The 14,069-nt window shown below is 36.3% G+C and overlaps 1 protein-coding gene and 1 pseudogene across 1 annotated transcript; one reads left to right on the top strand and one right to left on the bottom strand.

The window, feature by feature from the left end:
- Nucleotides 1-2,571: 2,571 nt before the first annotated feature.
- LOC146955254 (E3 ubiquitin-protein ligase RMA1H1-like) lies at nucleotides 2,572-3,651 on the top strand. The gene has a single exon (XM_085720842.1). The coding sequence runs from the start codon at nucleotides 2,698-2,700 to the stop codon at nucleotides 3,325-3,327; it is 630 nt and encodes a 209-aa protein (XP_085576968.1). The 5' UTR covers nucleotides 2,572-2,697; the 3' UTR covers nucleotides 3,328-3,651.
- Nucleotides 3,652-9,856: 6,205 nt separating this feature from the next.
- Nucleotides 9,857-10,528, bottom strand: LOC146955255 (agamous-like MADS-box protein AGL29 pseudogene; annotated as a pseudogene).
- Between the last annotated feature and the right edge of the window lie 3,541 nt (nucleotides 10,529-14,069).

Below are 14,069 nucleotides of genomic sequence, written 5' to 3' on the forward strand. Positions count from 1 at the left end.
GTTTGGATTGGAATTGAATTGTATGGTGCAAACTTTTGAAAATAGACGAACTTTGACATTTTAAGAAATAGACGGATTTTGAAATTTAATGAATCATGTTAAGATAACTTGAGAATGAATATGTACTATTGTTGTGAAGATGAATGAGAATTGGTTTGATTATGATATGTATTCTTGAAATGTGGATTAGCTATCTTAAATGCTTAATTGTGTTAAAATGCCAATTGTACTAAATGAATGATTGTTGTTTCTTGAGGAGATAAATGGTGTTGATGATTTTGGTAAAGATGATTTATTGAGAATGTTAAATTCATGATGGTGTGAATGTGTATATGTGTATAAATGACGATGAATACATGTATATAAAGTGGTGAAGTTTATGATGGAGATGTTTTGTATGAAAGTATGGATTTAGTGAGTCATATGTTCATGCATTCATGAGTTTTGGAGTATGATATTTCAATATCCAAGTGGAGATTAGGATAATTTTATCCAAGTGATGATTTAGGATATTTCAATATCCAAGTTGAGATATGATTGATCGGTAAAATAACTCCGACATCCGAAAACGGTACCACATACATGTAAAATGGTGTCTAGAGCATTGCATGCATATGAATCCATGTGACATGATTTATACTTGATGTTGGTGAATGATGTGATATAAGGTGATATATGTAAATGGCGTGAATTATGTGCATTAAATGAATTATATGCATTATGTGGTTGTTTGGTCACCGCCTCGCCATTGAAAAATGGTGTAGACGTGCATGTATAAGAACGTTTGAGATGGCGTGAGTATTTGAGGAGTTGCTTGAGGCCTCCTCTTTTCCTTGCTTTTGGAGTCTAGATTAGGGCTCTGATTAGGATTTTTGGGATTCATTCTATTTTTATTCTGTATTGGAATTTTATGGAGACTTTGTTATCTCAATTTGGTGTTACAGACATCACCACATCATGCACTACCATATACCAAAAAAAATTGATAAAAGTATCCTTCAAACCCATCTGGTCTGGGAGCGCCATCAACATTAAGGTCAAACACCGTTGTTTTAATTTCAGAGGTTAACGACAAAATAAGTAACATGTTATTATCCTCTGGTGTCACCAAGGAAGGAATAACCTTGTCTATCAAGAGATTGGCCGTGCAAGCATTCTGATTACCAAATATATTATGAAAGTAATCAAGTATATGTGTTTCAATGGCCTCAGGGGTCCCTGGAACCGTGTCACCATCCATAATTGTAATTTGCTTACATGCCGCTTTGATCTGAGCAACACAATGGAAGTAAGACGTGTTTCTATCCCCGTGAATGAAGCTATTACTGCGAGCTCTCTCCCTCCAGAGTTGGTGCTGACAATTCAAAGCTTCCGTTAGAACCATTTGTGCTTGCAAGTTTTGCCCAAGAAGCGGTTCAGTTGGTCTTTCTGAATCGATAAGGTGCTGATGTTTTTAACTTCATCAATAGCAAGCTTAACTTGTCAATCAATATCACCAAATACCGATTTATTCCACACTTTGAAAGTGGATTTAATTCGCTTTAATTTCTGCTGCAAACACGCCATGCCCATGCCAACTAAAGGTTTCATCCAATTCTCCTGGACAAGTTGTTTACAATCAGCATAAGTTGTCTAAGATTTTAAAAATTTGAAAGGAGTAGCATGTGAAACTGAAGAGAACTCTTGGGAAACTAATAAGGGGTGGTGATCTGATTGGTGTCTAACCAAAGACCAACAAGAAATATTACGCCAAAAATCCAACCAATGATCATTAGAAATTGCCCTATCAAGACGGAGCATCACACTAAATCAATAAAAAGAGTGAAAAGACAGACACATGATGCGGTCACAATGCTAGTATTCAATAAGGGGGATTTCATTAATATTTCAATGGACATTGCTTTTACATTTTTTTTAAGGCTTTGTTTGCAAGTTTTGAGGTGAGGGGAGGGGAAGGGATAAAGGAGGGAAAGCCTTCCCCTTGTTTGGGAGTTAAAGAAACCAACAAGGAAAGGAGATAGAGGGCTTATGTGCTAATTTTACTATTTTACCATTTTTTGTCTTAAAATCAATACATTGTGTTATACTTTGTAATTTATCTTATAAATTATAATTGGAATTTTGAATTATTATGAGGACAAAATTGTCAATTTGTATGTTTAAACCCCCCTCCAATTTGGGGGAACTTTAAAATGGACAAATGAAGCCCTTCAAAACCCCCCCTAAACCTTTCCCTATTTTTTTAAAACTCCCAAACAAGGGTTTACGTCTCCATAAGCCTTTCCCTCCCCTTCCCTCCAAAACCCAACTCGCAAACAAATCCTTAGGGAACTTTTACATTGTTTTTTATTTTTGAAACAACTTTTACATTGTTTTTTTTTTTTGAAGAACTTTTACATTGTTTTTAAAAAACTTTTTTTTTATTTACCACAAAAACTTTTTTTTTTTTAAATTATAAATTGATCTCGGTGTATCCCCTTTTTCTCGTTCCCCAAAACAAACATATTTAACACCTATTGTTTGTTTATTTATTTATTTATTATGGTACATGGTTCTGCTTTCGGACTTAGATTGGCTTCACTCATACGCATGCTACAAGGTTCTGCTTTCTATCTACGCCGAGGTTTTAGTAACTTCTCTGCTCGGTTAGGGTTTCTATTTATTTCTATTTTGTGATCCCTCTTTTCTCAATTTGTGATGATGGAAGAACAAGATTCCGGTCCGATTCCGATGGACATTGATTCGTTTCCTCAACCCTCTGATAGAGTTGGTCGTAGTAATTTTTATGATTCTCGTACCTGGGATCATATTTTGGGTGTTTCTCGCAATGGAGATGCGGTTGCGGTACCAGTAGCTAGTAAAACTAACAAGGTTGGTGTTGCGGCATTGGAAAAGAGTAAGACATCAGAGAAAAAGGAGAATGTTGAAAAGGGTTATTGCAATGATAGAGGTTTCTATGATTGTAATATTTGTCTTGATTTTGCTAAGGACCCTGTAGTTACTTGTTGCGGTCATTTGTTTTGTTGGCCATGCTTATATAGATGGTTGAATACAAAATCACCATTGTCGTTTACAAGATCCTCTCTAGCTAAAGAATGTCCAGTTTGCAAGGGTGAAGTTACTGATAAGACTGTTACTCCAATTTATGGTGGTGGGAATGACGTCGAGGTTCGTGACGAGGATTCAAGTTCTACCACTCTGCAAATCCCTCCTAGGCCTGATGCAAGGCGTGTCTCGAAGGCTTCTGCTTCAAAGGTTCGAGTTACTAATTGGTCGTTTTCTTTTATTATTAACCCTCCGTTTCCTAGGAGAAACAGGATCCAGTAATCAGGAGTTCCGTTATGAGTTAAGGTAAGTCTGAACAATTCGTTATTTGGTTGATGGAGCTAATTAACTATTTGCTTTCAATTGCTTAGTTTCCTAATGTGTGGTTTACAATTGCTTTCTAAGGTGGAGACATTTTATTTGTTATTATTGTATTTGGTTTGCAAATGTAAAGGGCTCGAATGCACATCCAATGTAAATGCATCAAATAGCTGAGTTTCTATGTTAGTTTTAGTCGTTTTGAACTCTCAAAACCCTTGTTTATCGTAATCTTATAATGACTAAATTATTAGTGCATATATTTTAAGATATGTTTGTTGGTTGGTATTTTGTTGATAGTTATGATAATTTCTCTTGATTCATCTAAAGTGAATTTTGAATTTTGCGTAGTTAAAGAAAAGTAATGTTCTTATACTTCTTTATTATTCTATAAGAGTGGTTGTCTAGACATGGATAACGACATTTGCATGTAATTTATCTTTTTTAACACAGTATCCGTCCCACCGACTAATTTGATGGTTCAATCTCATCTTCCATTTGCGATGCCCCATATAAAGTATGTACTAGTCCACCGAAATTGGCACCGTTGGAATCGAATGTGAGTCTTTGAGAGGAACATACTTCAACGTCTCACACCATTAGGCCTCAAATTCATCTTCCATTTGCGATGCCCCATATAAAGTATGTACTAGTCCACCGAAATTGGCACCGTTGGAATCGAATGTGAGTCTTTGAGAGGAACATACTTCAACGTCTCACACCATTAGGCCTCAAATCTGTGTTTACAATCAACCTTTATCGACTAGGCATAACTCTTCAAACTAAAACCCTCTTTCATATATACAGAAATGATTTTTACGCAACCTTTTCTTTCAAAAATTTTAGAAATTTAAGAAATGCTTTCACAAACCAGCTCCACTGAAAACTAGCTCCTCTAACCGTGACCACACTCCAATTTAAATACTTTGCTCAAACCACGGCTCTTGCCGATTTAAGCTGCCACACACATATTCTGAAATCTTAGCCATTGGACACGCAGCACACTGATTTGAGGTCTCCTATGCCAAATTATAACTGCACGTCACAAGCTCGAAATTGTTTGTGTTTATCTCTGATCTGTGAGTTTGATGTAGGTTTTGTTCGTTAAGTTTGAGGTTCCGTTCATTCTAATTTTAATTTGAGTTCAGTAGAATGTGATTCCTCAGATCTCAGGTTCCACGTCTTGTAGGTTTATGTCTTGTGTTTGATCGAACCCTTCATGAATTTGATGTGCTGCACACATGAATTCTAAGCGCCCCACACGTCGATTTCAACCACCACACATACTCTGAAATCTTAGCTATCGGACATTCCGCCCGCTGATTTGAGGTCTCCTATGCCAAATTGTAACAACGCACCTCACAAGCTCGAAATTGTTCGTGTTTATCTCTGATCTGTGAGTTTGATGTAGGTTTTGGTGGTTAAATTTTAGGTTCCATTCATTCTAATTTTAATTTGAGTTCGGTAGAATATGATTCCATGGATCTCAGGTTTTAAGCTCCTTTCATTCCAATTCAGCTGAATTCGATGATGAGTTCATCTGCTTCCATGTCTTACAGGTTTATGATCGATGATTGATTGCATAACTTCGGCTTTTGGCTTTTCTTTGATCGAATCCTTCATGAATTTGATGTGCAGTTATGGTATTAATTTTACAAAAAAACAAAAAAAACATACTAGCTTGTGACAATCATCAAGGTGTTGGTGAAAGTATGCTAGTGGGTACAAACTATTGGTGATATTTTTGAAGTTCTGCGAAAAGGAACAATGTTGTGGCTAATGATCATAACGAACATAAAGGGTCATAATCGGTGACAATGCCTTAAACTAATGTAAGGCTAAGTTTTTCTTATGGCACAAAGAGTACAAGAAGTAGAAGTACTCAAAAGGTAGCACGCAGGACCCAAGCAATGAAATCCGTTTCCGCCATGGCGAGACAGACAACCTAAACCCCAAACACGACCATTTGATTGTTAAGGAACGGTCATTTAACATGATCTGAGAGCTATATGGTTATTGACTAGACACATGTTTGATCTTTGATAATTTCTAGAGATATCCACTGTTGGCTGCTTAAGAAGAAGAGGCTATTGCTGCTACCTTGTTTATTGTTAGATGGGTGCAAGAGTTGGTTTATATTTTAAATCTATCACTAGAAAATCTATGATTTGTCCCGTGAGCAGGGACATGTATTGTTATATGCAGGGGCCGGAGTTCGAACCCCGGACACCTCATTTATTCACTTTGAAAAAGGTAAATTTTAACTACTAGGCTACTTGACCCAAAAAAAAAAAAAATTAAGATTTACTACCATGAATGTGCTAGGAAGTTTGTTACCATTTGACTGAAATAAGTTTTATTTTGATTTTTTTTTGTTTAAATAAATTTATGTAAAAGATCCATTTGTTTAAAAAAATAACGAACCCATTCTCTCTAAAACACACACCGCACCACAATATCCGAAAACTCTCTCACTCCCGATCTTGATCTACACCGCCTCTCCAATCAACACAGTCGTCGTATCTTGCACCGATCATCACCGTCGTCGTAGCATGCACCAATCACCACTGTCCTAGCTTGCACCGATCACCATCGCCTCTCCGATCTACACCACCTATCCGATCACTACCGCCTCTGCGATCGACCATGTTATATCTGTCAAAGCCGACGCTCAATCTGTCGAGTTTACTTTCACTTTAGATTGAATTGAATCATGATCAATTTCTTCGAATTGCAGTAAAAATGTGTTTGTTTAAATGTAATATTCATTGAAATCCATCAAATATCACTTTTGTTTCGAGTTCAATTCATTCCTCTGCATAACTTTAATAACTTTTGGGTGCGTTTGTTTCAGCTTTAAAAAAAAAATAGATTTTGAGTTAAAAGAATCTAGAGATTTTTTTTAGAAATTTTAAAAAAATTTAAAGTTATTTATGTTTGTTTACTATCATAAAAATCATTTTTTTAAGATTTGAAACTCTTACAGTTGAGTTCCTTATGTTTAGAAAAAAAATAGATTTTGGAAAAGATACTTGAAATAGTTTTTCATTTTGAGGCTAAAAATGATTCGTTTAACAAAATGGATTTTTTAAAAATCTAAAACAAACACTACAAAAATAAAAAAAGTGATTTTTTTAGATCAAAAAATATATTTTTTTTAAAAAAAATCCAAAAAAACAGGCCCTTAATTTCGGAAAATCTAGACCATAATATAAATATAAAAGTAACTCTAAGTTGACCTTAATTTCAGAATGCCTGAGTTTAACTTTGTTAATTATTAAGGAGGTTTTGGTTCTTGTCTCCCTCCTTTTGTTTTGCTTTCCCTATTCTTAATATATTTTGGTAGCCTAGCACTTTGCTAGCTACTTGTTTGGTAAACGAAAAAAAATTCGGAAAAGAAAAAACTATACAGATAACTTTAGATTTTTTTCCACGCAAACTTATATTAAGCTTGTTAATGTATGTCTTTCAATTAATTTAATTAATGCAAAATCATAGCTCCATGATCAGCCCAATAATTTTCAATATATAATTAATGAGGTCTAAAACAAGATTTAATATTCCTTAAAAAAAAAATTAATATATGAGGTGATGAGCACTCTTTTGGCCCCCTATTATTTACTCTTTAAGCCTATAAAACAACATTTGAGAGATATCTCTCAATGACTTATAAACACACAATAAGTTGTTTCTGGAGTTACGAACTGAACCGCTATGAAACCAATAAATCGAAATTCTTTATTTTTATCAAAAAAATAAATATATGAAGTCTTTTTGTCTACGAGACACTCTTTTGTTTTTAAAAAACTAATGAAAAAAATTATAGGTTCCCTCAAATAAAAATACTAATGAAAAAAATTAAAGGTGGGTTTTGATAGCTTTATCCTTTGGCTGACAACCTTATATGATCTAATGTCGATCCCTTTCTCTCGTTGCCTATAACAAACTTATTTAACACTTTTTATTTCTCATCGCTTAACTTAATGTGGTTTCTATTCTCCATTAAGAGTTTTTGGAAGGTTTACTCAACAGCTTCTAACAGCTAGTCTGCAACCTCAAATCCACTTCACTTTTACTCAATGCAGGTTTCGAGAATTTTTCATTCAGCTAGGGTTTATATAATTTTTTTTTTGTGACCAACTAGGGTTTATGTATTTTGCCCTCTTTTTTTTGCAGTTTTATTTTAATTTTGTATCCAATTCAAAACCAATCTTATTTTTAATTTTGTGACTCATAAACCCAGGCTTTTTCTGAACACAATTTTGTTTAATAAACTTTTTTGTGATAAAGGCAATTTTTTTTACAGTTTTGTATTATTTGTTTTTTAAATAACAAAGGATAGAATGTTAATTTCTCCTTTGCCTGGGACTTTAACTCTTCAACTAGTTAAATTCGTTAGTTCAACCAATTGAGCTACCAATCCCCCAAAGTGAAAATTCAAAGTTCTGAATTTGGATATTGAATTTGTGATTTGAATATGCTTCTATCCAGAACAGTTATCAGGTGTCATGGCAAATGGAACTATGAACTTGATTGATTTGGTTGATCAACCTTTTGATAGAGTTGGTGAAACTAGCAATGGTGGTGTTGGATTGGATAAGACATCAAAGAAGAGGAAGAATGTCAAAAAGGGTGGTTGCGGTGAAGGAAGTGTTTTTTATTGTAATATGAAGTCAACTCGTTAATTAGATAAACAACAATTGTCTTTAAATACTTGTGCTTGTCATCATCAAAAAGGAAGAGATTTTTGAAACAAAATGGGTTTTGTATAGGAGGAGATCACATTGCTCGCATTGTTTCAGGTTTCTTCCATATCACCGATGTGTTGATTTTCTCAGCAATCACCTTTGTTTGGTAATGCAGGGTCTGGATGATGATGTTAAGCAACGCGTTTGTAGAGGTAATGTTGCTCGTTCCTTCAGTAGGACGAGGTGGAAAAACCATCACGGCCCTGCCGAAAGGAACCACCAATTGTGATATTGGATGTTGGATCTCAACCGTAGGGGTGTCGAGCAGAGACGGAGTGGTGGATAGTCTATTGCGGTTGATGCGGTGAACCTTGCTTCTCAGTTGAGTGGATGCATTGTCATCCATTCTGTAAGTATGATTTTTTTTTTTAATTTGAGTATTGTTGATCTTTAGTGAGCAAAAATATGGTGAGAACTTGGTTTCCCACAAACGCCGCCACAAATCTTGGAATGGATGGGGGTGTGTATCTGCAGGAACTTCAACTATCAACTCTATATATAAGCAAGAAGAGGGGTTAAGGGTAGAAAAATGTCGTACCTTTGGGGAAAGTGTATAGTCCCATTTTATTGAATTGCAGGTTGTTGTGTGGTTTACGTCGTTCATAGTCGTGTGGTTATGATTGCAAGAATCGTAACAATCAAGAGTTACAAAATCAACAGTTATATGGAGCGGTTACGATTCAATGGTTTTTAATTGTCGCTTCGTCTTGTTATGAGCACCCCTTGGGGGGAAGGGTGAAATGTAAGTAATTGGTATAATGTTTGAATTGTGCCTATGTTGTTAGGCCTTAGACCGTTGCGAGCATAGACGTTTGCGCAGTCCAGAACAGTAACATTGATCTATGTTGTTCAAAAACATTGGTGTCACATTACATTGATGTAATTTCATCCCTCATATATATATATATATATATATATATATATATATATATATATATATATATATATATATATATTCCATAAAAAACAGAGAGGGAAAACCACATGTGAGAAGAAAAAGAAATACACGTAGTTCTATTTTATTTTATTTTTTTTGAAATATATATATATTTCCATAAAAAACAGAGAGGGAAAACCACGTGTGAGAAGAAAAAGAAATACACGTAGTTCTATTTTATTTTTTTTTTGAAAGAAAGTTCTAAACTGTATATTGCTAATTGATTTTACCTCGTAAGCATATGTCTAATATGGACTCAGGTCCAAATGGTCAACCTTTTGACATTTTGTCCAAATGGTCAACCTTTTGACATTTTTGAGAGGTCAAACACACTCGTTATTTAATGTTAAATATGTATAATTATTCGATGACTTCCTTGTATGTCTAGAATAAATTTCTGTTGTGCTCGTGAGCTTAGTTCAGTTGGTATGAACAATGCATAATAATATATGCAAGGTCTTGGGTTTAAACCTCGACCACCACCAAAAAAAGAATAAATTCCCTTTTGAAAATGAGGAGTGGAAAAATATATAATTAAAAAGTTTACTTATTCAAATATTTATTATTAGCTTTTAATTTAAATGTTTACTATGAATAATTTTATTATTTTTAAAACTATTTTAGAAAATGTAAAAACTAATTATTTTAAAAGTAATTATGTTCAAGGCAGTAAAAATGTTTACAGATATCTACGATAAAAAAAGAAAACATTTTTAACATCAAAATTATAAGACTACATGATAAAACACTTTATTCAACACTCATATTATTTTTTCTCTTGTCTCTTTTAACTTGGTGGTACATGCACAACAAGGTTTTAAAGAGACAAGGGTACATAAACTATTCAAAAAAAAAAAAAAAAGGAGCATAAGTTGGTTTCATGCTGCAAATCATAAATTTTGTCTTCTTTTCTTTTTGGGTGATTACTCTTTTATTCCCACAACTGGATCCTGAGCTAGAAGAATCAAACATTCTGATATCTCGATATCACTAAGACGCAATTTTATGCAATCTTGAAGCTCTTGATATGAATCTCTCAATTCTTTAAGCTCGAGGAGTTTTGTCACATTGTTTTGCTTCGGAATCTCATCATGATTCTCAGCTTGCTTTTCACCTTCTTGAACTTGTCCCAACACCTCAACAAGTTCTAGATTCAATTTTTCCATATTCGGAGAATCAGAAGAGGAGTTTCCTATGGAATTCATGCGTTTAGGCTTTAGTTTCAAATACTTGGCAGCAACAACATCAACTCCTGGGTGACCAAAAGAATAAGGATTGTTCCCAGGAGAGAACACAACAATAGCAACTTCAGCTCCGCACAAAATGGACAATTCATTTGCTTTCTTGAATAAGCCCGTTCGACGCTTTGAGAAAGTGACCTGCCTCATGTTGGAGTCTTTCACCCTCTCTATTTTAATTTTGCGACGACCCATGATTCCGCAACCTGTTTCATTCAACGACCTACTAAAAAATAAACAAAAGTTTAGAAATGAAGAATGATTGTAAAAGTTGTGTGTATATGTTACACCAACTTCACTATTTATGTGAACATTTTAGAAGAAGGTTCATTGTATCTACCAATAATTTGAAAATATCACACTTTTAGTCATGCACATCATTATCTTTATTATTATTATTATTATTATTATTATTATTATTATTATTATTATTATTATTATTATTATTATTATTGTTATTATTATTATTATTATTATAGAAATATTTATTATCATTCTAACTTTAAATAATTGCCCCTAAAATTTTAGTATATTGTAATTTTTTTAATTTTTAATTCAATTGTACTAATATTGAAAATGCAGACATATCAGAAATATTGGAAAACGAGAAATCTAAATCTTATCTTTATTTGATATTAGAGGGGTGTTATTGTCAAACGCTCAAACACACTATTTTGGTCAAACAATATTTTTTTTTATTAACACTATACATATAGAACCATCCTTGGGAAGAGTACTAGTTCTATTGGCTAAACAAACAACAAAACAAAAAGTAGGAATAAGATCAAAAATTAAATTTAAATCAAACTAATATATATATATATATATATATATATATATATATATATATATATAGAGAGAGAGAGAGAGAGAGGGGGGGGGGGGAGAGTCAGACTCTGTTGACAGGAAATCTCAACCGTATAATTTATTTAATCAAAGGTTACTATGTTTCATGGAGGCCCTGTCGCCCTGTGACCGGGCCTGGTTGGATCACATGGACCTTACTCAGAAGAGGATATTGGTGGCCGACAGCGTCGTTTGTACTTACAAGACTGACGTCCTGTGTACCATGATGGCCGGCTATGACATGGTCCCGGGGGGTGTCTCTGAAAGTCTAGCAGATGAGGCGTCTGGTCTTTGGGAGGAGGAGAGAAGAGGCTTCAGGATATCATTGTTTCCCACCGGGTGGCCCTAAAGGAAGCCAAGGATACGGCAGCGAAGGAGGCGCGGGAAGTGGCCGAGAGGGAAGTACGTGAGCTTAACCAAAAGCTCATCGTTTTTAATTGCAAGTTTGAAGAGGCTCAACAGAAGCTCAGCGAGGTTGCTGCCGGGCTTATGGACGCGGAAAATGAGGCCGGAGATGCGAAGGAATTTCTTTCTTCAAAGACAGCTACCTAAAATTCCAAGCTGAGGAGGTTGATAAAAAGATCTCCCTTTTGGGGAAAGAACTGCAATCCCGTGCTGCGGTCAACAAACTCCTTTCTGGAGACATTGAAGTTCTCACTTATGCGGTTAAATTTCCGACGGGTAAGGAAGCACTGGCTTTGAAACAAGCTTTGGTTAGTAAGACATCGGCGGAGGAGGAGGCTTTGCTTCAACGAGAGTGGGCAGATGAGGTTGTGGCTCTTGCGGAACAGTGTCAGGGGCAGGGCTTTGAGGATTCCCTCGTCCAAGTGGAGTTCTTTCAGGTTCCTTTCAAGGTTGACCGTTCCAATGTTTATCCTGATCAGGAGGTTCATCGGTCTGTGTCACTCGAGGGACAGTTTGCTGAATCGGTGACTTCTAAATGAGTTGATTGTGTTCGCCTCTTCTGCTTCAAGCTTTTTTCTTTTTCTTTTTGGCTGTACTAGATGATGTTCCGCTGTGGCAAACACCCTGTAATAGACTATTGTTTTTGCTTTCCTTCTGCTTCAGATTTTCTCTTGTGCATTTTTAATTCATGCCGCGTTCATAGAAAGACTGCCTTCGATCGCGAGCCTTCTTCTCCCCCTCTATGCGTTATTGCATTTTTAATTCATGCCATGTTCGGAGGAGATTTCCTTCGATCGCGCGCCTTCTTCTCCCCCTCTATACGGATTTGCATTTTTAATCCATGCCGCATTCGGGGGAGATTTCCTTCGATCGCGCGCCTTATTCTCCCCCTCTACGTGAATTTGCATTTTTAATTCATGCCATGTTCGGAGGAGATTGCCTTCAATCGTGCGCCTTCTTCACCCCCTCTACGCGTGTTTGCATTTTATTTCTTGTCGCGTTCAGAGGAGATTTCCTTCGATCGCGCACCTTCTTCTCCCCTTCTACACGTATTTGCATTTTTAATTCATGTCGCATTTGGAGGGGATTTTCTTTGATCGCTCGCCTTCTTCTCCCCCTCAAGGAGTATTTGCTTTTTTAATTTATGCAGTGTTCGGAGGAGATTTCCTTTGACCGATCGCCTTCTTCTCCCCCTCTACGTGTATTTGCATTTTTAATTCATGCCGCGTTCGGAGGAGATTGCCTTCGATCGTGTGCCTTCTTCTCCCAATATACACATGTTTGCATTTTTAGTTAATGTCGCGTTCGGAGGAGATTTCCTTTGATTGCGCGTCTTATTCTCCCCCTCTACCCGTACCTGCATTTTTAATTCATGCCGTGTTCGGAGGAGGTTTCCTTCGATCGTGCGCTTTCTTCTCCCCCTTTACGCGTATTTGCATTTTTAATTCATGCCGTGTTCAGAGGAGATTTCCTTGCTTTATGCATTTTGTTTCATGCAAGATATGCGTTGTCTGCGCACCTCTGTTTGTCTTTATGCTCGGGGGTTCATGACCGGCCAAGGTATAGTCCCTCCTTTACGGGATTTAGGGGGGAGACACTCGTCCTGATGGGTGGCTAGCCTCGAGGTGGATCTTTCATGGTTGTCTAGGTTTTTATTCCACTTAAAAGCAGAAGCCGTAACAACCGTTCGCCATTGCATGCTCTTACGCGCTTTGTTTTCCTATTCCTGTTGGTCAATCATTTAACAACCAAGCAGAATTGTGAGCGGAAGTTTCTCATTTTGTTAATATGTGAAGGTATATTTACAGTGGTATTATTATGGGAAATCGTAGGAAATACTTAGTCGCATATTCGTAAGGAAGTTATTTGTCACCACTATGGTCGTGGGATCCGGGCGAGTCGTTGGTGCTAAGTTATGTCGAGTTCCTAGCGTGGTGGTAGAGTACCTCGGCGGTCCTTACCAGAGGGTGTGCGATACGCTTATACCTTAAATGGCTTTGTAGAGTCTCCGGACGCCGCTTAGGTCTGCGTGAATAGTCACAATCCGCCCTTCTTCGTTATAGTATTTCATTTTTAGATGCACCGTCGAGGCTATCGCGTTAGTGCTGCGAGAGTTGGGCGGATGAATACACGGTTGTAGGTGGAGGCGCCGGGAATTACTAGGAATAGAACTTCCATAATTCTCTTTCCTGCTCCATCTCCGAAAGTGACGTCTAAAGTAACGTATCCCCATGGACGCGGGTTCATACCGTTGAGGCCTATTGCCTCCAACCCGAAGTAGTATTCTAGATTTTCCCTCTTTAGCCCAATGCATTCAAACATGTTTTTGAAGGTGAGAAAAACACAAGAAGGGGGGTTGAATTGTGTTTTGAAAATTTCTTCGTTTCTCCTAAAAACTGAAGCACACTGGTCAGAAGCTAAGTGAGACAACTTCTGAAGTGATAATCAGAATCTGAATGCAGCGGATAAAAACAGAGAGAGAAAAAGAAAGACACAAAGCAATTATACTGGTTCCTTCCACAATCCGGAAGT

The sequence above is a fragment of the Medicago sativa genome, chromosome 1 (assembly GCF_051527215.1).
Source record: "Medicago sativa cultivar Bolivia chromosome 1, Bolivia_mono, whole genome shotgun sequence".
NCBI classification, from domain to species: Eukaryota; Viridiplantae; Streptophyta; class Magnoliopsida; order Fabales; family Fabaceae; genus Medicago; species Medicago sativa.